At 40.4% G+C, this 21,817-nt stretch overlaps 1 protein-coding gene across 3 annotated transcripts; it reads right to left on the bottom strand.

Annotated features, from left to right (window-relative positions):
- Positions 1-469: 469 nt before the first annotated feature.
- Positions 470-20,990, bottom strand: LOC136678986 (zinc finger protein 280C-like). Of its 3 annotated transcripts, none has more exons than XM_066657215.1 (21): positions 20,893-20,990; positions 18,558-18,719; positions 17,936-18,189; positions 17,645-17,747; positions 15,015-15,296; positions 14,694-14,768; positions 14,525-14,607; positions 14,082-14,308; positions 12,289-12,446; positions 11,123-11,223; positions 9,083-9,229; positions 8,187-8,321; positions 6,803-6,999; positions 6,460-6,600; positions 6,293-6,355; positions 4,777-4,895; positions 4,671-4,692; positions 3,263-3,287; positions 2,091-2,159; positions 1,787-1,824; positions 470-1,674 (listed from the first exon to the last, which is right to left on the bottom strand). In XM_066657215.1, exons 2-21 carry the CDS (start codon positions 18,709-18,711, stop codon positions 1,185-1,187), a joined length of 2,883 nt encoding a protein of 960 aa, XP_066513312.1. In that variant the 5' UTR covers positions 18,712-18,719; positions 20,893-20,990; the 3' UTR covers positions 470-1,184. The 3 variants fall into 3 exon arrangements, with proteins under 3 accessions (XP_066513312.1, XP_066513311.1, XP_066513313.1); XM_066657214.1 differs by having other exon boundaries at positions 15,015-15,299; XM_066657216.1 differs by lacking the exon at positions 2,091-2,159 and having other exon boundaries at positions 15,015-15,299.
- Between the last annotated feature and the right edge of the window lie 827 nt (positions 20,991-21,817).

The raw sequence follows: 21,817 nt of genomic DNA on the forward strand, positions 1-21,817 counted from the left end.
GTGTGGTGTGTTCTCCCTGTGTCCGCGTGGGTTTCCTCCAGGTGACTGTCTGTGAGGAGTGTGGTGTGTTCTCCTTGTGTCTGCGTGGGGTTCCTCCAAAACCACACGTTGGTAGGTGGATTGGCGACTCAAAAGTGTCCGTAGGTGTGAATGTGTGAGTGTGTGTTGCCCTGTGAAGGACTGGTGCCCAATGATACCAGGTAGGCTCTGGACCAACCACGACCCTGAACTGGATAAGTGCTTACAGATAATGAATTAATGAATGAAGTAATTAAAGGAGTGAAATGGACTAAAATCCAGTAGCCACACCGACCCTCTGTGTGTAACACTGCCCACCCCTAAGAGCTTAATTGCCCCCCACTAAAATCAGCAGCCAAGGCCATTAAGGACTAGGTCACATACTAATTCCAGGTATCTTTAAAATAAAAATATGAAGACACATACGGGCATATAAATTTAAAATGGTTTATTTAGTAATTAGTGTATCATACGGCGTGTTACCTCTAAAACCCACTTAGCCTCTGTCCACTGGAGAATACCACAATGGTTATAACAAGATATCAGCTTGAAACAACCTGAAATGTAAAGGATTCCTACTGAAAACAAGCATATAAAAGAATATCTTACAAGGAAAGCAAAATTAATGTCAGTTTTCCTTTTGAGAAGTTTTCTTGTCACTCCAATACAGTGTACATAGTATAATATCTCAGTAAGTCACATTCTAAAAATAAAAAATACAAAGTTACAGCTTATAATCCTCTCCCTTTCTGTGTGCCAGTTGTCCTTTGTTGAATGTGGGAAGCAGACAGGTGTGTGTTGAGCAACTGACGTTGTCCTAGTCTCAGTTCACGTGTTCACTTCGGGAGAATGATTCTTAATGAAAGGCAATACTCTCTTTGTATTGAAGTCAAGTACAATAACACAGTCAGGCGTCGTTTCATCACCACAGACATGTTTCACTGGTTTTATTTTATTTTATTTTTTTAAAAGTAGACTGGTTTCTTCCAGATTACATGAAGTCTTATGAGAAGCATCATCAGTCAAGATTTCTGGAGAAGCCTCACAGCCAGAGCGAAGTTAAAAATAGGGACAATGTGTAAAAAAAAGATAGAGTTTCTTGGGAACAACCTCCTTTGATTCCTCTCTGAAACGGGCGGTTCCTGAAGACGTTCGGGTCCAGAGGGCTACTCCTTCGGGTTTGTTTCAAGGCTGGGTGCACTCTCCTCCACCGTTTCCTGCACGTTTTCCCCTGCGTCACATTCTAAAATGTTGGACGGTGTAAGAGGTTCCAGCGGCGAGCGAACGCTCACAGACTCCGCTTTCTCCGATTTATTCAGGAAGTCTTCCACGCTCACAGAGCCGCCTCCTGCTTCAGAGTGAGAGGGACTGGAGGCTGAAGCGGGTCGGATATCCTCGTCTGCACATTTTTCCTCAACCGTACTGTCCGCTGTCTCGTCCTCCATCTTTTCTTCAGCCTCAGTGTCTCTTTCTTGAGTTGGTTTCTCTCCATTTTCTACTGGATCATCATCATCATCGACACATTCTGCTACATCCTTCTCCTTTATCTGAAAGTCAGGTTCTTCACTCCAGACTTCAGCGATGAGAGGTTCCATTTCCTCTTGCTCTGAACTCACGGGCAACATTTGTGAGGAGGGATCTTTGGTTTCAGCCGAACTAAAGGGTAAAACAGACAAACAAAAATGCCCCCAACAGGATGAATGATGGACTTAATGGGAGCTGCTACATACAAAGATATTAAACACAACCTAAAGGAAATAGGTCTTACCTGTCAGTACGTCTCACAAACTCAATCAGGCTTAGGGTCTATAGGGAAAAATAAGCGAAAAATAGAGTAGGAGTTAGCAACTGTGGGAGTTAATCATTACATATATGTTTTAAACCCAACGTTTAAATAAGAGAGTGTCAACTTTGGCCCCAAAATCCCTAAAAGAATTGAAATAAAACACCACCTTCAGGAACGTGATACTCGTCGAGGAGAGATAAATGAAATAAAATCACTGCAACGTCACAAAATTGATGTGATTCAGCATTGAGATATGTACAAGGAAATAAACACATCACAGCCCTACCATCCTCTCTCCATCTGGATGGTGAGGGTGGTCTTCCATCTCCCTCATGCCAATGCAGGCATCTATTAACTGATGTAACAAAACTGGAAGTTAGTGTTCTCCTCCAAGCATGTTGAGCTCTTGAGTGACACCGCAGCGTCAAATTTAAAACGATGCTGCAGTGCTTTGCATTCGCTTGTGTTATTTTGTGAAGAGAAAGCTCATTTTAAAGAGTCAAATTATATGAATATTTATAAGATACCTAATAAATTATTCATGAATATCTGACTCGTGATTTGAGACTCAATTTGAATCATACACCAAACTGCCAATAAACCAAACCATAACAGCCACTAGTGGTCATTTAAATCCAAATATAAACTAAACATACGTTCCATTCAAAATTTGTGTTGGAATATTCGCATCAGTCAGGCTTTAGTGCAAATGAAAAGAGAGAAATAAAAAGGCGATTTGGGAGTTATCAGTATTCCTGCTATTTCCGACCGTCCCCTAATTCCGGCCACTGCCGTATATGGTGCAATTCCGCTCTCTCTCTCTTCGCTAATCGCATTGGGTAAAACAATAAAACATAAGATCAAGCCTTAGTAGGGCCTTTAAACATCAGTTTTGCAAAAAATCACCTATTTTAACTATATTTAAGTATCTCTAACAGTGTTGTAATTCTTTGTGTGCAAAACTGCATGTGGAACACAACACATTTCCATTTCGCGACAGATATTTACCTCAGTGTAAAAGTTAGCTTAGCGGTTAGCTTCCTTTTTTCTGAGGGGAAAATCTACCGCCATTTTAATCCTTACATGTAGAGTACGGATACCAACACAGGACAAACGTAATCTCATTGTGAACCTCTCAAAACCACTGAATGTGGTAGTAACTGTCTCGTTTGACTGTCACAAGCAGGGGAGGTGGCCGAAGTTAGGGGGCGCTAGTAATCTTAGCAGTATTAGCGCCTACTTAAACAAAAACATCTTTATATAAAAACATTTACTGTCAAAGTCAAACAGGTCTTGGACATTAATCTACACACATTTGACCCCTGAAAAATGTTGATTTGAGTGAGTAAAGTACTTCTATTTATTTACAGTTAGCTAAGAATTCCAATATTGTAATTAAAGTGGCTGGAATTTGGGGTAATTACGCTAGTGTTCTTAAATGTTGTGAACAGTACTCACCTTGTCAGAGTCCGGGATGACAGGCCTAAATAAATTAACCCAAAAAAAAAAATACATTTTATTTTAAGGCTGTTCCTCATTCTTTTCTCTGTAACTTCAGTGAAATTTTGAAAGTTAAAGTAGAGCAAGTCCTTTGTAATAGCTTCGTGAACACGAGTCACATCAAGAGATAACCAAATTAAGAAAAACGACAAAGGAAAGTTTAGTTTATTTTAAGAGTTTTGAATCAGAGAACAATAGCTCTCAGGTGCATTGCTGACACAGGCTCCTGGGAAACCTCAAGCCAAGTGGGCTACAGGAGTAAGCAGTACATGTTTTCTTACACCTCCCTAATGTAATACTTTACAGTGACTTCTAAGGACCTCTCTGTCTCTGGTGCACATTAATTATAATGTGTTCTTCTGCTTTAATTAAGGCCACAACTCCAATCCTAATTTACATGCCGTCTGCAAAGCACTTAACATGCACCCGAATTAGAGTAATGAAATTAGGCACGGGGTTTTCAGAACGAATGATTTTTTTTTCAAACCGTTTAGGGGTCAGGGAGTTTAAATTTACACACATATTTCACCAGAAAGGGCAATTTATCTAAATCAGAGGATGTGAAACACCACCATCTATTTTGGTCCTCTTTTCTTTACTATGTTACCCTCTATGTCCAACAAAAGCACCAAACATCTGGTGTCACTGTCTCACAATACATCATCATGTAGCTCCAGTGAGAGGCAGGGTGGAGAGGTACAAGCAACCTTCAGAAGTATTACTAATGTCTTACCAGTTTAGAGCAACAATAACAAAGTGATAAAATTCATAATGAATAAACACACACAGGAAGAATGTGGACCAAAACATTGTAGGATGCAATAACAGAGTTATATGGGCCATGTCCGTATGCATTTGGATATTTTTGTTTATTTTTTTGTGTATTGTGTATTCTAGTGTTTACAAAAATTAGCACCAAAAATTAAGGTTTTTTTTACATTAAAACCCTGCTGAGTGTGACATGGTTCATGAGAATCCCTCCAAAACAAAATAAAATACATAAAATTATCAACAGTGATGCACCAAAATCATATTTCTAACACGCACTAAAACTGAAAAACAACTGACAATGTATAAAAGTACTTTACATACAATAAACTCGCTAAAAGGATTTAAAAAAAGGAGGCAAAGTGCCACAAAAACCACCATCTTCAACAACATTAAAGACAATCAGTTCCATCACATCCACAAAGACACAAAGACACAGAAGAGGCTTCACTCTCTGTTACTGCCTTAAGCCCTTGTGTTGATTTTTCACTTAAATCTCTGTGCAGCTTTTATAAAGGAAGCACACATTGATTAATTACACCTTGCATCTTTCAAGAAATAACAGCATAGCAGAAGAAAAAAAAAGGAACTGACTTACCTCTTCTCTGCCGATTCCCCTGCTGCAAGTATAAAGAAGTAAGATCTAAATGTAATTCTGTTTCAGAGTATAAAGAAGAGTAAAACGTGCGGCAGGATTTCAGTACCTGTCTCTAAAATGAGCTGGCAGGTGTGATTGGATCTGCTGATTAGATGTTCACACATGCGGTCGGTATTAGAGGCGTCTGCCAGGAATTCACAGTTCAGACAAACGAGAGTCAGGCTCCTATAAGAAGTCAGAGAACATATTTTGATATCAGAGATTCGTGTACGCAATTGTAATACGATATTCACGCTTCTGTGTTCAAGTGTTTGAAAGGTATTTGACAAGACTTCTGACAATCCCTTATTGAGGCTGGTGCAGGGCTATTTTTAGAAATCATTTAACATATAACCACATAAGTACACAAATGTCTTTCACACATCACATTACACAACAGGTAATGCCCTGCTTCATTAGACATTAAAATACTCTGACCAACATCCATTCACTGCTGTGAAGGAGCATTTTAAATGTGTGTTTCTTTTACAAACATGTGCTCACTGAATCACTAGTATTTAGAAGTAATCATTAGTATTTAGTAGTAATCACTAGAATTTAGTAGTAATCTTTACTATTTAGTAATCACTAGCATTTAGTAGTAATCATTAGTATTTAGTAGTAATCACTAGTATTGAGTAGTAATCACTAGTATTGAGTAGTAATCACTAGTATTTAGAAGTAATCATTAGTATTTAGAAGTAATCACTAGAATTTAGTAGTAATCTTTACTATTTAGTAATCACTAGCATTTAGTAGTAATCATTAGTATTTAGTAGTAATCACTAGTATTGAGTAGTAATCACTAGTATTGAGTAGTAATCACTAGTATTTAGTAGTAATCATTATTATTTAGTAATCACTAGTATTTAGTGGTAATCATTAGTATTAAGTAGTAGTCACTAGTATTGAGTAGTAATCACTAGTATTTAGTAGTAATCACTAGTATTTAGTAGTAATTAATAGTAATCACTGATGATTAGTCTTTGTTTTATAGATGAGCTGCTTTATGAAATGTATGTTGCATTATTCTGTCTTTAGACAGTTTCACCAACTGAGTCTTTATTCATTCGTTCATTATCTGTAACCCTTATCCAGTTCAGGGTCACGGTGGGTCCAGAGCCTACCTGGAATCATTGGGCGCAAGGCAGGAATACACCCTGGAGGGGGCGCCAGTCCTTCACAGGGCAACTGAGTCTTTAGTAGAAAAGGAATTTGATGGGAGTACATAGGAGTGCAGCTTGAAAGAGTTACACTCCTGCATGATAGGTATCAAGGACGTTTTTTGTTTCAATGAGCATGGGATGTAGCTGGTTCCTGGAACATTGTTTCGATATAAAAACTGTTATCTCTTTCTCTCTGATAGTTGGCTCAGCTAAGAAAGAAGGTGTTTTGTTCTCTGTCTCAGAGTAGAAGGTTAGTGCATGCTTTTAGCTGCTCTCAATAAAGGTTACTCAAAGACCACTTTCAGTCTCACTTCTTATTTGTTGATGATTTCCATGACACTGCATCAGCCAAAGTCAACTTGAAAGTTAATCTAGAGATGAATGGAAGTTCATACAAAGGCAGGTATAAGGACTTACTTCCCACCAGGGTGAAACCTCTTGGCCTTGCTTAATCGCTGTTTTGAGGAGCTGCTGTGAAACCTTGGTGTGAAAGAAAGCAAACATTCATAATTATTTTTATGATCATTTATAAGATTAGGTTTTACATTCACTGTCATACAAGTTCACGTATGGACTGTTATTACCTCAGCATATGTTGTCCAAAAGACTTCTGACAGCTTGTCCGATACTTGCAAACAGAACATTTCAGTGATAGAGGATAGTGGACGTATGGGTCAGAAACTTCGCTTTGGCATTCAATGCATTTGTGAATGCCGGGTGTTAGTCTGTGAATGACAAAAAATGCTTTAACATGCATATTACATACATACATACTTATCTGATCAAACGAAAACATTTGTAAATAGTAAATAAATAAAGGAATAAAATACAATGTTTAGGCACAAGCTTAATATTCAGAAATCGTTATTAACAGTTACTACAAGTATACTAATGATCAGACGACAATTTCAAGAAACAAGTTCTCACATCAAGCCTTTAAGCTCATGGTTGTGAGGGGAGATCCGACTTCTACCCGCTTGGTTCATCTTTGCCCTTGCTAGGTTGGATTTCTGATGAGCAGGTTTGGCTGATTCGGGGCTCCCGGCAACGAGGTTCACAAACGACTTGCACTGACCTTCAGGAGCCATACTGGACCCTCCAGAGAGAGAGGCTCGGATAGTCACCTGGAAAGAAACAATAAGCTTATAGTGCAATAGAACAATGTGCAAATACAAATATTATACATGCAGTAACATGCAAAAAGAATAACACCCCTCATCCAGCTTTTATTTTGTCCAGTGTATTCAACAGATAAAAAGTACCTGCATTAAACTTTGATTAGCACTTATTCTCTCTTAGAAAATTAACAAAACTAATATGAAATCCAGCACCCTGTCACGCCCTCTTCCTGTCATGTCTGTTTTCCCTGCCATGTGCTCTCTCAGCACATGGATCTGTTTGTTGTTGTCCATGTCTCCGCCCTTGCCCCGCCTTCTTTCCTCCTCCTTGTCAGTGTCCATTATTAGTCTCGGGTGTCCTTGTGTGTATTTAAGTCCCCTTCTCTCACTTCCTCTTGTTGGACATTTCTCCTTTGTACTGTTTCGGTCCCTGTAATCAAGTCTGTAATGTTATCAAGTCTGTCTGTCTCTGCAGTTTCTCCGTCATTGTTTTCCACGTTGTCGTTTCATTTCCTCTGTCGTTGTTTCGTTTTGTAGTCTGGTTATCTCTTTAGTCTGTCTGTCTCGTTTGCCCTGGTTAGCTCCCCGTGTCCAGTTTAGCCTGCTTGGCTCCCTGTTTGTTGTCTTTCTGTAAAAGTCTCTTTGTTTTGCTATGCTAAGTCCAAGTCGTGTCGTTTTGTGTCTTTCTCTTTCCTAGTCATGTCGTGTTGATTCTTTCTTATTCCTAGTCGTGTCGTGTTGTTTACTTCCTATTCCAAGTCATGTCGTTTTGTTTAAATTCCTAGTCTTGTTGTTTCCTCACTTCGTATTTGCTCTCAAGTCCGTTTGTGTTTGTTTTGTTTCTTTGTTTTGTTATATTTCGTTAATGAAGTACTGTGTTTTAGCGTGTGCTTCCGCCTCCGTCAGTCCAGATCCTGACACACCCAAACCTTTTCACGTAACTGTACCATCAAACCCATGTTCATTAATCCATTAATATCAATATTCCAACATTTTAAATGCCATGTATAATACAATGTCCATATATCAATAGAGCAGACCATTCTGAGCATTAAAATCCATGGATCGCTAAAAGTTGTGTTTAAATTCACAGACAAAAGGTAACATTAGCACAATCATTATAACATTTTTACAATCACTCTTTTTTAGTTCTGATGCATTTTTGCTGAAAGCTGAAGTGAGCCAGATCTAACCTTAGTTCCTGGAGGCAGTCCTTCAAGGCTTTTTGGTTTCTTAAAAGTTCGATGATGGAGCGTTTTGTGCTCAACTTTCTCCTTGTAGGTGAGAAAATTCAATCTGCATTTTCCACAGCGTTGAATTCCTTTTTTCTATTAAACCAACAAATAAAGAAGCAAATGTTAGGAGGATAATATTTAGGAGCAAATGCAGTTCTCCACAGTCCAGTGCTGTTCATACTGAATCATAGTCAATACCCATTGTTTTAAATGTACAGGTTTAAGTTAGTTTAACCCAAGACTCTGACCCAGATTACCACATTTATTGTTATTATTTTATTGTTACTAGATTCATATTGTTTTGGGGGCTGAAATGGCTCCTGGTTGGTCTGGTTTCCTGTTGCCAGGTAGAACCCCTTAAGGCAGGTGAAGGGAGTCTGCCTCTGCTGTCACACTGTTATGTATTACACCAAGGTGCTCAGCAGACAACCAAATCAATCCAAGCTCGAGGAGAGAGCCAACAGGGCAGCTCACAAGCGACTTCCACATTTTGCTGACTTCAGATCAGCATAGCCTCGGGCGCCAAATCCACAGACGGACAGATGAGGGATTTCGACACAGTTCAAGGTTCCGAACCCTCCTGGAACTGACCTTCTTCCAAATTCAACACTTCCAAGGCTTTGAATGTTTGAGAGGAATATTTGAAAAGGACTTGCACCAACTAGCCATAACATTATGACCAGCACTGAGACAGATCACCTACCCTGAGGGGTCCTGACCATTGGAAATTAGGGTGAAAGGGGGGAAACAAAGTATGCAGAGCATCAGACGGACTAAATGGAGATTAGTCAGATCCACCAATGCATTCCTTCTGTCCAATAATTATATTCTAGAAAGAGCTCCTTAAGGCTCACCTGGTGTTTCATGTAATGCTGCATGTACATGTGGCCACTGCGCAGGACTTTAAGGCAGAAAGGGCAGAGGAGATCTTTAGTGTTTTCGTGGACGGTACGGAAGTGTGTCTCCACGTCCGAGAAGAAGGAGGACCTGTAGTTACAGACCTGTGAGGAGAGAGGTCATAATGTTGAACGTCCTACTGGGGGCAGTAAATACTATTACACTAACATCATAAGTTTCATACACCCTGCCCTCTTCCAGTCAATTAAAGATCATTCTGATAACTTCCTCGACTGACAGCGCACTTCCATGTTTTCAGACTCTGCCCCTCATCGATTCCCATGTCTCTGCCTTCCGCCTTTGTTTTTGCTTTTTTTCATAGTGTCCCCAAAACAACCGAGCGACAGCTGTCTCTGTCGGTGTGTGTGGCTTCAGGACTGCAGGTGGTGTTGTGGGTTATACATCGCAAAAACAGATTCCATCAGGAAGTATAAGTCATTGTTGTTTATTTTTGTTTGCCGAATGTAGAGATTTGTAAACTCTCATTGTTATGAGCAAAAATAAAAATGGTTTAAAATATCTTATTAGGTTATTAAGGACATTAAAAGTCATTAATAACCAGTTATAACAGTGACCTGTTGTTTGCCAGATAGTGAACCCATATCCATCAACACAGTCAGTTCTTCCCAGATACGGACCTTACCTTGTCTTCTCTCAGTCAGCATTAAAGCCTGTTGGCTTCCTCACATATTTGTTAATAAACTTAACCAATTACTGAATTAACCACCAACAGAGTCTTTTAAAACATCAGTGATGATGTGGTGAAACGGCTAAATTCACATTCTCAAGTAAATTCCCTGACACTTTCAGTATTAGACAAAATAAGGTCACTGTTTTCATTTCTTTCTCTGTGTTATAAATGATCATTAATGGCCTTTAAGGAATTTTTGAACAATTAACAAACCTTTATAACTGTAGTGTTATTTTAAAGTGGTACCAATAATTAACACACACACACACATATATATATACACACACACACATACAGGGGGTCCTCGACTTACGACGTTGATCCGTTCCTACGTCGCGTCGTAAACCGATTTTCGGTGTAAGTCAGAACATACGTACATACTGTACGTAAATAACATACTGTAAGCACTTATCCTATCCTAACACCTATCCTCCTCGGTCCCGAGCCGCGTAACCGTGTATTCTTCCGCCGCGCCGCGCCACACCAAACACGAAGTTCACGTTACGACCTTTACGACGCAAAACCACTTAAGTCAAAACAAGGCTTTATACAGTAAATGGGAGATGTGTCGTAACCATGAAACATCGTAACTCGGGACTGACGTAACCCGAGGACCTCCTGTATATATAAGTCAGTGTTCATTCATTCATTCATTGTCTGTAACCCTTATCCAGTTCAGGGTCGTGGTGGGTCCAGAGCCTACCTGGAATCATTGGGCGCAAGGCAGGAATACACCCTGGAGGGGGCGCCAGTCCTTCACAGGGCAACACAGACACACACACATTCACACCTACGAACACTTTTGAGTCGCCAATCCACCTACTGTTTTTGGACTGTGGGAGCACCCGGAGGAAACCCACGCAGACACGGGGAGAACACACCACACTCCTCACAGACAGTCACCCGGAGCGGGAATCGAACCCACAACCCCCAGGTCCCTGGAGCTGTGTGACTGCGACACCTACCTGCTGCACCACCGTACCGCTATAAGTTAGCGTGACAAATTTAATAATTTTACTTCACATCATATGAATGGACACAATCAACACTTTTAAAAAACTAAATAAAATAAAAAAATAAATAAATAAATAAAAGTCACCAAAAAATATAAGCTCTACATAATAATAATAATAAATAAAATAAGCAATACCATTTCTTGCTTTCAATTCTAGATGACTAAACCTTAGAAACCTCTTTTAAAGGGTCCAGATAGATTGTCCACCAAATCCCAGGAATTTAACTGTCTATCCCACAATAAAAAGTTTCAACAAAAGAAAGGAGCGCACTACAATGGAGCTGAAGCTACCTGACAGCTGTATGGCATCTCTCCAGGTTTGTGATTATCCTTCATGTGCTCCAGGAGGATTTGCTCCGTCTCAAAGGCCAATTCACAAATCTTACAGTTAGCTGAAATTAAACAAAGGAAAGAGAGGAGCATAGGTGTAAACATAGGTGTGAAGACATATCAGATTACCGCTAGCCATCTGGTAGCATAATCTCAGTTCACACGTAATGCCTGGGACAATTTTCTTTGCACTTAATTACAGAGTGTGTATTGTTAAATAAAATTGGAGGTAGAATCAGCAGGAAAAAAAAACCTCAAGTGTGCACTCTTGATAAAAGTAAAAGCCACTTAACTGGTTCATTACTTGGACATATACAGTACTGTGCAAAAGTTTAAGGCCCCTGAGACAATGATATATAAACCGTTATTTACATATTATTATTACCGTACGCATTGATATTCTGAATTTCAACGTATTTCCTAATATCTCTCCTTGTGGCTGTCCAGTATTATCTGAGGTCATCATCCAATAGCGAGCCATACCGGTTAATAAACACTTCATTATGTTAAATCAAGTGTGCTATTGATTTAATAAATCCATACGATCAAGTTTGTCTTTGTTCTTCACACTAGCTCCCAACACATTTATTAGATTTCAGAGAAAACAATAAAACATTGTACTGAATTAGAGACATGATCAATGTATGACCATAGAATGAAATTTAACCCCTCCGTGGCAGTGACCCCACACATTAGTGATTAGGGACAATGAACACTCACACCTGGAGCAGCGGGCCGCCATTTTTTAATGGTGCTCTGCTCAAGGCACTTCAGCCACCGATGTTCATGGGGATGGAACCAGCAACCTTCTGGTACTTAGCCCGGTCCTCAAACTACTAGGCCACAGATGCCCCTTTACATTCACTATATTTAGGTGCCTATGATTTTTGCACATTACAATAAATGTAGAAAAACCTATAATAGTCATAGACATTTAATATTAATAGGGATTCATTGATTGAGTCCTCACACTCACATCTCAATTAATAAAGTCATTCCCTAAAAACATCCAGTGAACGCTTTTTAAAAGAACAAAAATGAATCGTCTGCGGCATCACCCCAAGGGTGGCATTTGTGAGCTGCTTTATGAGCGACAGTGTTGGGTTACATGAGGTGTGTTGGCATACTGGTGGACTCGTAGGGGCTGTGGGCGCTCTCTATGTGGCACTGCAACTGGAAAGGAGTGGAGTACTGCCGATAACAGTGCTGACACGTGGTGTGACTCTCCCAACTCTCGCTGTTCTGCTTCTCCAGCTCTAGATGATGCTTCATATGGTTCATAAACCTATGAGAGATAGAAAGGGACAGACTTTAGCAAACATCAGTCATGAGTTTATAAGTTATAAACATTATGGCCCCAATGTTAGTACAATTAAAGTCTTTTTTTTGGATCAGATATTAAATAAATAAATAAACAAAATTGTAGTGCAGGTTTCAGTGCTTTCTATCAAGGTTTGGTAATTCACTAATAAGCAGGGCTCTAATTAATTTAGCAGAGAATTTATATGCAAGATTAAGTGTAAAACTCTGCTGGGAAACTAGCATGCCAACAAAACTAAAAAAAGGAATCCGTGAAAGTACAAGTCAGCGAGGAAGAAAGAGAGAGCAGATGGAGAGACCCCACAAGAGTTACACCATCAGGGACACCTGCAACCTGTGACATTAATGCCAATCTGTGAGGTAAATGCCGGCATTCACAGACGGAGCGCGTGTAGGGAAAACTGTGCCGAGCGCATGAGGGGATGCCGTTGACGACAGCATGTTAAACCAAACAGGAAAGGCTTTGATCTGAGCGGAAGTGAATGTCATGCAGATGAGCCCCATTCACACAGGTAAACCACTACAAAGCGGCTGCTCTTTCAAAACAAGAGCTTTCTTTTCCACCACAAAGCTTTGCTCAAAATAGACACATGGCATCCTCTGAGATTGGTGAATTATAGAATTTCAGATGTTCAAACCAGCATGTCCTATTTTTCAAAACGGGTCATGTCGCTGGATGTGACTGCGGTTCGTTAAAAGACACGGGTTTAATCCTCTATAAATCAAACTTGTCTAGCAGGACAAAAGCAGTGCAAACAGAGCAGAAGCCAGCTAACCTTTAATGCCATTTGGGAATAAAGGCCATACACCGTTAAATATAACAAACCAAATTATGAACTTGCCGCATTAAAAAACACTTTTAAACAGCGCATGGCCTGTATGTGCATCAAAGCAGCGTTCGGGCTCCCAGAGGTTTTCCAAAGATAAATTAGCAATCGTTCTCCTCACGCCTCACTTTCTAAGTGTGTATAATAGCCATTATAATACTGGCAATTATACAGGGCTTTTTTTGTTTCGCTTAATGGTGTGATGCTCCTCTAGCTCCTCTCCCTCTGCCTGCCATCCTGCCCTGACGTGCAACAGCCTATTTTTCAGCCACGCCGTTCTGCTACCTCAGCTCCCCTAATAGGGATTTTTATGCGGCTGAACTGTGACCCCGGCTGCCAGAACGCGGGGTGCACTGCAAACGCGTCTCCCCATTAAAAGGAGCTTAGCGAGGCTTTTCTCACGCCGTGGCAGAGTGAAGTTATTTAATCACACCAACAGTTCTTACACCAGCCAAACTACCAACCATTATTCATTTCAGGACCCAGGGGGGAGCGAGAGGGCTGATAATGTCATCCATCTATAGTGGGGAAACTGTGATGGGGGCTCAGAGCGAGAAAGTACACCTCCCCTCCTTTCTCCTTCACTCTCTCACTTTCTTTTCCTTATTTTACTACAGCTTTTCACATTCTCTGGATCCACAGCTCTTCACTAACAGTCCTGACGCTCAAGATGAATATACCTATAACTTATTGAAATGCTTTATATCACTGTACTCCAGCACAGTCCAAGTGAGTCCAATAGGAGTGTGTTAATAAATACAGCAAAACAGTACCTGATGTTGTTTTTCAGCGTTTTCAAGCAGTTGTTGCACTTGAAGGTGGTGTTGGACTTCTGTTCCCGAGTGACAGACTGATCTCCCTCACTTTTCCCATAGTAGAAGTCGGTCACCAGCATGATCAGCTTTCCTCGCTCGGTGTCGTTTGTTCGTGCCGGAGCTGCAGTTTTATCCGGCTTCGAGGTTGATGGGAAAGTAGTGTCCAATAATTGTGGGCAGCACGACTGAATCAGGCAAGAGGAAGCACAACTTATTCGAGTGCTGTACATTCTGCTTCATACAGATGGAGTATGACCAAAATTTCACCAATAGACTTGACAGAAAATGCATTTATATTTGAGGAGATCTGACATGGCGTCTCATGTGTCTTATCACTACATAAACAAACATCTAAACAAATCATCTCAAATCAAAATGCCACAGCGTCAGGACAAACTTACCCGCATGTGACTTTTTAAAGGCTCCACAAAGTTGAAATGAATGTGACATTTGGGACACTTCCTACTGAAGGGGGTCTCATTCTCTGTATCAAATGAAATTCTCTCACTGAGTAAAATCATAAATGATGGAGAAAAGTTCTCTATTACTACACAGTGAGTAAATATTTACCTGTGTCAATCCTGGTTCTTTTGGTGGTGCTGTTGTTTGAGTCGGGCAGTATAGTCCTTTTCATTTTGCCATTATCTGAGGGCAACAGACGGGACGGGGGACGGCGAGAAACACAGAGGGAACAAAGAAAGCAACTTTGCTTATAACGACGTTCATTAGCAGAGGTTATTAACAGTCGTCATAAAATTAGTAGATGGCTGTTATATTTGCTTGGTTCTGTGAAGCTTAATCTTGGTCTTCAAAATGATTCCAAGAAACACAGCTTCTGTTTAGTGGTTAATATGCCAAATTTCTCAACAACACCCAAACGTACGTACTCACCGCGATTGTTCACAACTTGTAGAGTAGGTGCGGTCTGTTTTGAAGGTCCCATGATGCTGGGGTTGGGTCTCTGGGGCACGGGCTGCCGCATGGTCTGTCGGACACTCTGCCGAATGCTCGGCAGGTTGGAGGTGGAATGAGACTGAGCTGGGATATCAGCTGGCCCCTCGACATTGGATAGGGTCACTATGTTGTTCTGGATGAGCTGCACTTGGGGTCTGTGGATGACGCCCGGCACAGGCTTTGGTGGAGCAGGAACCTGCTGCATAATCTGCTGACCTGCTGCTTTATTTTGTGGTACAGAGATAATGGCTGGCATTATATGGCTTGATACTTTTGTTTTTAACCCATTTGAAAATCTCTAATGCCTTTTTTTTTTGATGTACACACAACGTGAACCGGTCCAAAACTGTCCAAACGAACACTGATTATATCTTTCCATACACAAATGCGTTGTCAGTGGCACTGCACAAATCAAGTACTGGCATTGCAATTCAGCCAAAAACAAGGATTAATCCAGGTCCAGGAATTATAATCATACACAAGATACGAAGTAAAATATCCTATGCCAATCCATTAGAGCTTCACACAGGGCCCACCACACTCTTCCTACCTGCAACAACAAAATTCCTGTTGAATCCTACACCTCAACACTTACAAATCCTAAGATATGACACTTTTCTTATAACGGAAATTGTATACGGAGAACCATTCATATTTAAAGCCCCTGGGAACCCATTTTAAAATTTTGAACATGTTTGTGTATAATTCTAAACATCTGTGTTATGTGAAATGTTCAGCAAAGTTTAAATAAAAAACAGAAATATGATAAATCCTCAAAAAAGACCAAAACACTCTTCTGAGCTCTCTGAGAACGATGTGGGCGTGGTCCAATACTAATGATGCGTGACTCACAGCTCTCTATCACTGGAGAACAGAATGATGTTTACATTACCATGGCAACACAGCCTCCAGACAGAGCAGTCACAGGGTTTTTTTTCTCTGAACCGCGATTGTCATTTTACACAAGATACACAATAAAATAGCACAGATGGGTAGAATTGGCATCATACAGCCATTGATGTTTGCACGAACGTCTTTGTCTTTGCCATGGTTTCGTGTGATTATCTTGTTAACACCGTTGTATGAACGGGATACCTTCTAGAGTGCCTCCAAATTGGTGCTTTTCCCCACTGCTACTCTGCTGTACTGCCGACAGTGTGTAGCTGTTATCCCCATAAATTCAAAATATCACGCCACACAGGTATGGCATTAAACAGATGGATACAAATTCGCTGTGCAGCTAATGAGGAACAGGATGCAAACATCTCATTGTAAAATCCCATCATTCAACACTTCCACTCCCCTCTATTAAATGCTTAGCATGAATCTGCTAGGTCGCGCAGGTCAGTTTTTGCATGAAAAAGCAGAAAAACAGAAATTACGGAGAGAAAGAGGTGAACATACAATAAATATCCCCCCACAAACAGTAGCTTTCCTTTGAGTTTCATATCAGATATACAGACATTCTTTGGTATTGAGATTAGAGTCACTTGTTCGTTATTTAAGAACGTCTACGATTGTGGGAACTGGTTGTTTACATTCAGAAGCTCCACCTCTTTTAAGGTGGAGTGGTATGTTTGAGGGAGAATAACGACTTGTTTGTACGTGGCTGAAATCTAACCTGTCTATAAGTTTGAATTACCACAAAAACTCATTTGTAGCTCGAGTTGTTTAGTTTTGTAGCATTGTCGCTAATGCAGTTAGCCGTGTCCCGAGTTTGGAGACATTTCCACCTTAAGTGTTCCAAAAGCAGCAATAATTCAATATTACGCTCCTATGGTGCAGGAATAGGACAATATCCTCATCTCAGTTTGTGCTTTTCAATGTTTGGAGTTCTCTCTTATGTCTAAAAAAATATTTCCAGATAAGTAAAGCCTAGCATAATGGACCGAGGCAGTTTTTATTTTTATTTTTTTAACTCATTTACAGACACTGGGACTTCATACACACATTAGACTAGTTCTGAGTGCAGACTGGAGAGCTAACAATTGTGAACGTCACCTTCAAGAGAAATTATAATCTTTTTAAAATATCTTTATGCCCAGGTTTTTGCCCAAATCTACTTCAACAGTTAGTTATTAACTGAACTCCCCCATCACAAACACAAAGCCACCAACACTGGCAGCGTGAGGACAAGCACTTGCTTCCTCTAACATACATAATGTCAAACACCGCCTCTTTCAGCTCTGCCACTAATGCAATCCCACTGGGCAGCCCTACGCACAGGTCGGTCACATCACCTGACAGATGCCTGTGCAGACTGGCAGCATGCAGTGTAATAAGAGGAGGGACTGGGGAATCCCACCCACCCAGAGAGAGCAAGAGAACAATTTTGCATAAGAGTATAAGGTGTTTAAGGCAATATTTACTGGTTTTGTCTTTAATGTAAATGCTTACAATTCAGTCTCCCATCACAGAAAAGATTACTAAACCCTCATTTATTATTTTCAGTGAGTTGCCTTTACTTTGCAAAAGTTACAGTTCAAATATTGATGCTTTTTAACAACACAGGAAATTGAAAATCTATCAGTCTTTTAAGATGAACTGAGAACAGAACTGAGGCCTACCTGGCAGAACAGTGATGGATGTGCCTGGAGGATACTGCGAGTCCAGCGAGGTGATGAAGGTGGAGTTATTGTTGAGGTTCTGTGGTGAGGCCACTATGTAACCCTAGTAAGACACAGCAGTGAGATTCAACAAGAAGGTAAATCAGGGCATGCCTGAGGGGCTTTGTAAGCAGGGGTCGACATTTCCCTGATATGTGAAATGGTCGTTTGACATTTTGGCTTTTAAAAACACTACTAAAAACTTCAAGGTGAGATGCAATGACGTAAACAAAGAATTAAATCAGTGTGTACCTGTTTGTTGATGATGATAGGCTGAGGGGAAACCGTGTTGAGTGTTCTGGGTACCTGCAATGGCCCCGATGCAGAGCTCACAGGAATGAGGATAGAGTTGCTAGTCAACGGTGTTGGACCTCTGATCGTGAGTTGAGGAACTGGGGGCGGTTTGACAGAGTTAATCTGTATCTGACCAGTCTTTTGCGGTGAAGTCAGGAGTCCAGGAGTTGCAGGAGTCCTCTGAAAAGTGGCACTTGTCTGGTTGCCCACATCTAGGAAAGAAAGAAAATTAAAACATTAAAAGGTGTTAAAACTGTTTTGAGTGTTGACAGTGTTCAGCAAATTATTATATATATCATCGCTGTCCAATAAAATAAAAAGATCTATCTCCATTTTTAGTTTATCACTTGAACACGGCAGCTCTCTCTTACATTTTACGAATATTTCATAACGAACGGACGAATAGAAATGCTTCAAACTTACTTCGAATTAAATGTTTTAACACTGACTTCCATAAAAGGTTAAGAATGTGTTTTTCTTCTTCTCCAGTAAAGTTGCTATATTCTAAATACATTTTATTCATTGGACAACGACGATATGCAACTCTTCTCTGTTACAACACTCTATAAAGTGTCCATACTTGGTCTGCTGTTAGATGTGGGCTTGGAGCTGCAGATTTCTCCCACAAATATCGGCTCATCGTCGTCGTCGTCTTCAATCAAACTGATTTCTGGTATTGCTCTCTGCCATGGCTCTAACTCTTCCTCCTCGCATTCCATAAACAGTTCAGACATGGCTGGACCTAGAAAGGGAAAAGCCCCACACATGCACTTCTCGTTTAAGCTTCTACAGACAGCAGTAAAAGACTAGCACCACAGTGAGTTTATTAAGGATGGTCTGTCTGTATGTTTTTGTAGACACCTGCTCATCCAGTGTTTACAGGGTTAATTTTCCACCTTCACTGCAGTGACACTACTTCCCTACTCTTCTGTAAAGACTATATATTGGAACATGGTTGTAAGCCGAGTGTTAGTGAGTTCCTATGCTGATGTTAGATGGTTAGTTCTGTTCAGTGGATGGCATTCCATCACGACAAAGATGGGGAATTTGGAGTATCATGACTTTAGGCTTATGCAGGTTCTCCTGAGCATCCCTTTCAATTGAGAGTGCTTTTCAGAGGAGCTCATACAAGCTGTGGGTGCAATGGACCTGACACGCCCCACCTCCGCCATCAGATATTGTTGCTTACATCAGTCAAGCTTCCACCAAGAAAGATTTCAGCATTGGCTAGATATCTCAAATGCAGGGTAATGTCCAATAGGAATGCCCTTCAGCTCTTTTCCTATTGGACACATTTGACTTGAGGTTTGTACGTGGCTGAAATTTAACTTTGACGTTTTTATTCACTCTTTGAGAATTTGTTTTAGTTTTGTAGCACATTCGTTGTGTTTACTATTATGTAGTTAGCGGTCTCCCAAATTTAGTCAGTTCCACCTTAAATAATCAACCAACCAATGGAGGAGGAATAAAACAACATCCTTATATCTTTTCTTTTAATCTTTGGAGGTCTCTCAGCGTCTAAACACCTCCAGATGCCGTTTCTCTGCCGTGAGCCTGAGTATATATATGACTGAGACCTTTGTTTATAACCTGTTTACTGATACAGCTCTTCCGAGAGTATCTCTTGCACTGAAAGTCTTTCTTTAATGCACTTATTACTTCCTGCATATTGCACTCAGTGTAAGGTAATTTGTATAAATGGTGCTGTAGTTTGAATGTTGGATCATCTTTTGTAAGTCGTTTTGGATAAAAGCGTCTACCAAATGCATAAATGTAAATGTACTGGGGCTTCGTAAACACACCAGACCTGTTTAACATGCAAACACACTGGAGAATAAATGATGAGAAAACTTTACCTGAATTTTATAAAAAGCATATTTTGATAAAATCATAAACATCACCTTTAATGCCTTCATTCATCTATTAACACGCGACTAGTTCCCTCCATTATCTCCACCCACACCTCTGAGCTTCAAATCCACACCGTGCTAGGGACAAGATTTGTTCCTTAGGTTTATGACCTCACAAGTCCTACTAGTTTTTGATACTGTCTTTGAAAAACTGAAATCAAAGCAGGAATGATCAACCATGGTGTTGCCTGCTTATTTGCCACAAGACCCATTTTCTAGCCTATAAACCCCACCACACAGACATGTCACTGGGCAGCATCTTTAACATTGTTGTGTTGTGTTGTGTTTCATTAGAATTCATACTGAAATCAATTTTGTTAAATTAAAATGTTCAGTATCCTTAGAAGCAACATGCATCTGTGATAATAGTTTTGACACTAGGCTGTGAGTCGTGGCCTTCAACAGAGTTTGATCCAGTATGAATCTGAGGAGTTTACTGATGTCGACTTTCTCACAGCAGGTTTGTTGTGAGGGATTGAAGCATGTTTAGAGAGGACAGTGATTGGTTAATCACATTTTTTGCAAAAGGCTACAGAAGGCCATGACTACGGCTTGTAAACATTTTAGACTCGGGTTCAATAAGATAATCCTTTAAAAAAATGTAGAGGACGGTGGAGATTTTTTTCTGCAGCTTCTCAGAGCCCTATCGCCCAAACCTTACAAAAAATCACCCACTAAGAAAGCAAACTAAGTTGCTAAATAGCTCGTCTGATTACCAGGGGACACTGTGTTACTGCTGTGACTGAGTTTTAATACTGAAATTATCCGAATCTGCACAAAGAGAATAAACACCAGATAAAACCACCCTCGGCGCTCTAGCTAACGAACTAGCATTAGCTTAGGATTAGCCACCTCAGTGTTTCTCTATGGGAAAAATTAGCCGTTTGCGACCAGCTCCGCTTTCTGCGGAAACAGGCGGCGAATAAACCACCACATAAACGCACTCAGCACTAGACCTCGCCATAAACACACGCAGTCTTTAAAATGAAAAACCGGAGCGCCCACCTTTTGCTGTGATTAATAATTTTTATGATGAACATCCGAACAACTGCACAAACACCAACCAGAGCCGCCGCAAAGAATCATGGGACAGTAGAGGAGAGTTGGGGTGGTGGGTTTTTTTTGGGGGGGGGGCTTTTGTTGATGCGTCATTTCCGCCCCATAATTTACTAATACTAAAATACTTTGTGTGTTTTTAATCATTGTGTGGTTTACATTTTTCCTAATATTTCAAAAAAATGTGCAGAATTGTCGTTTACCATAGTTTTAAAACTGATCATTTTTGTGTGTTGTTAAAGTTATTCATCCACCCTTATCTTAGTTAGCGTTGTAGTTAGCGTCACTGTAATGGAAAACACAAAATTACATTCTGCAATAATATTCAGTGTCAACCAACCTGCTGTTAATTGGGCACTAAGTTTAATTAGTGGACTTTCACTAGGGAAAATACACAGAACAACAAACAACTAAATATAATAGGACCCTTTATAAGTATTTACTCTGTCACTCAATCACTATGTGGTTATCAAACATTTGGGAAGGTTTCAGGTTTCAGTTTTATTTCCCACAGTCCAAAAACACATGTTGGTAGGTGGATTGGCGACTCAGAAGTGTCCGTAGGTGTGAGTGAACGTGTGAGTGTGTGTTGCCCTGTAAAGTACTGGCGCCCCCTCCAGGGTGTATTCCCGTCTTGCGCCCAATGATTCCAGGTAGGCTCTGGACCCACGGCGACCCTGAACTGGATAAGGGTTACAGATAATGGATGAATGGATGGATGAACAGACAAAAACCCCTTTGAACTTTCTCATATTTTAAGTGAAAGCACACTTTGTTTGTTTTTTTATACTATTTATCTGATTTTGAGACTTTGGCTGCTCCGTTGTGGGTTATTAGAAGAGTAGTGCTTGGTTTGCTTCTTTTCCTCAAAACG

The sequence above is a fragment of the Hoplias malabaricus genome, chromosome Y, assembly GCF_029633855.1.
Source record: "Hoplias malabaricus isolate fHopMal1 chromosome Y, fHopMal1.hap1, whole genome shotgun sequence".
Lineage (NCBI taxonomy): Eukaryota > Metazoa > Chordata > Actinopteri > Characiformes > Erythrinidae > Hoplias > Hoplias malabaricus.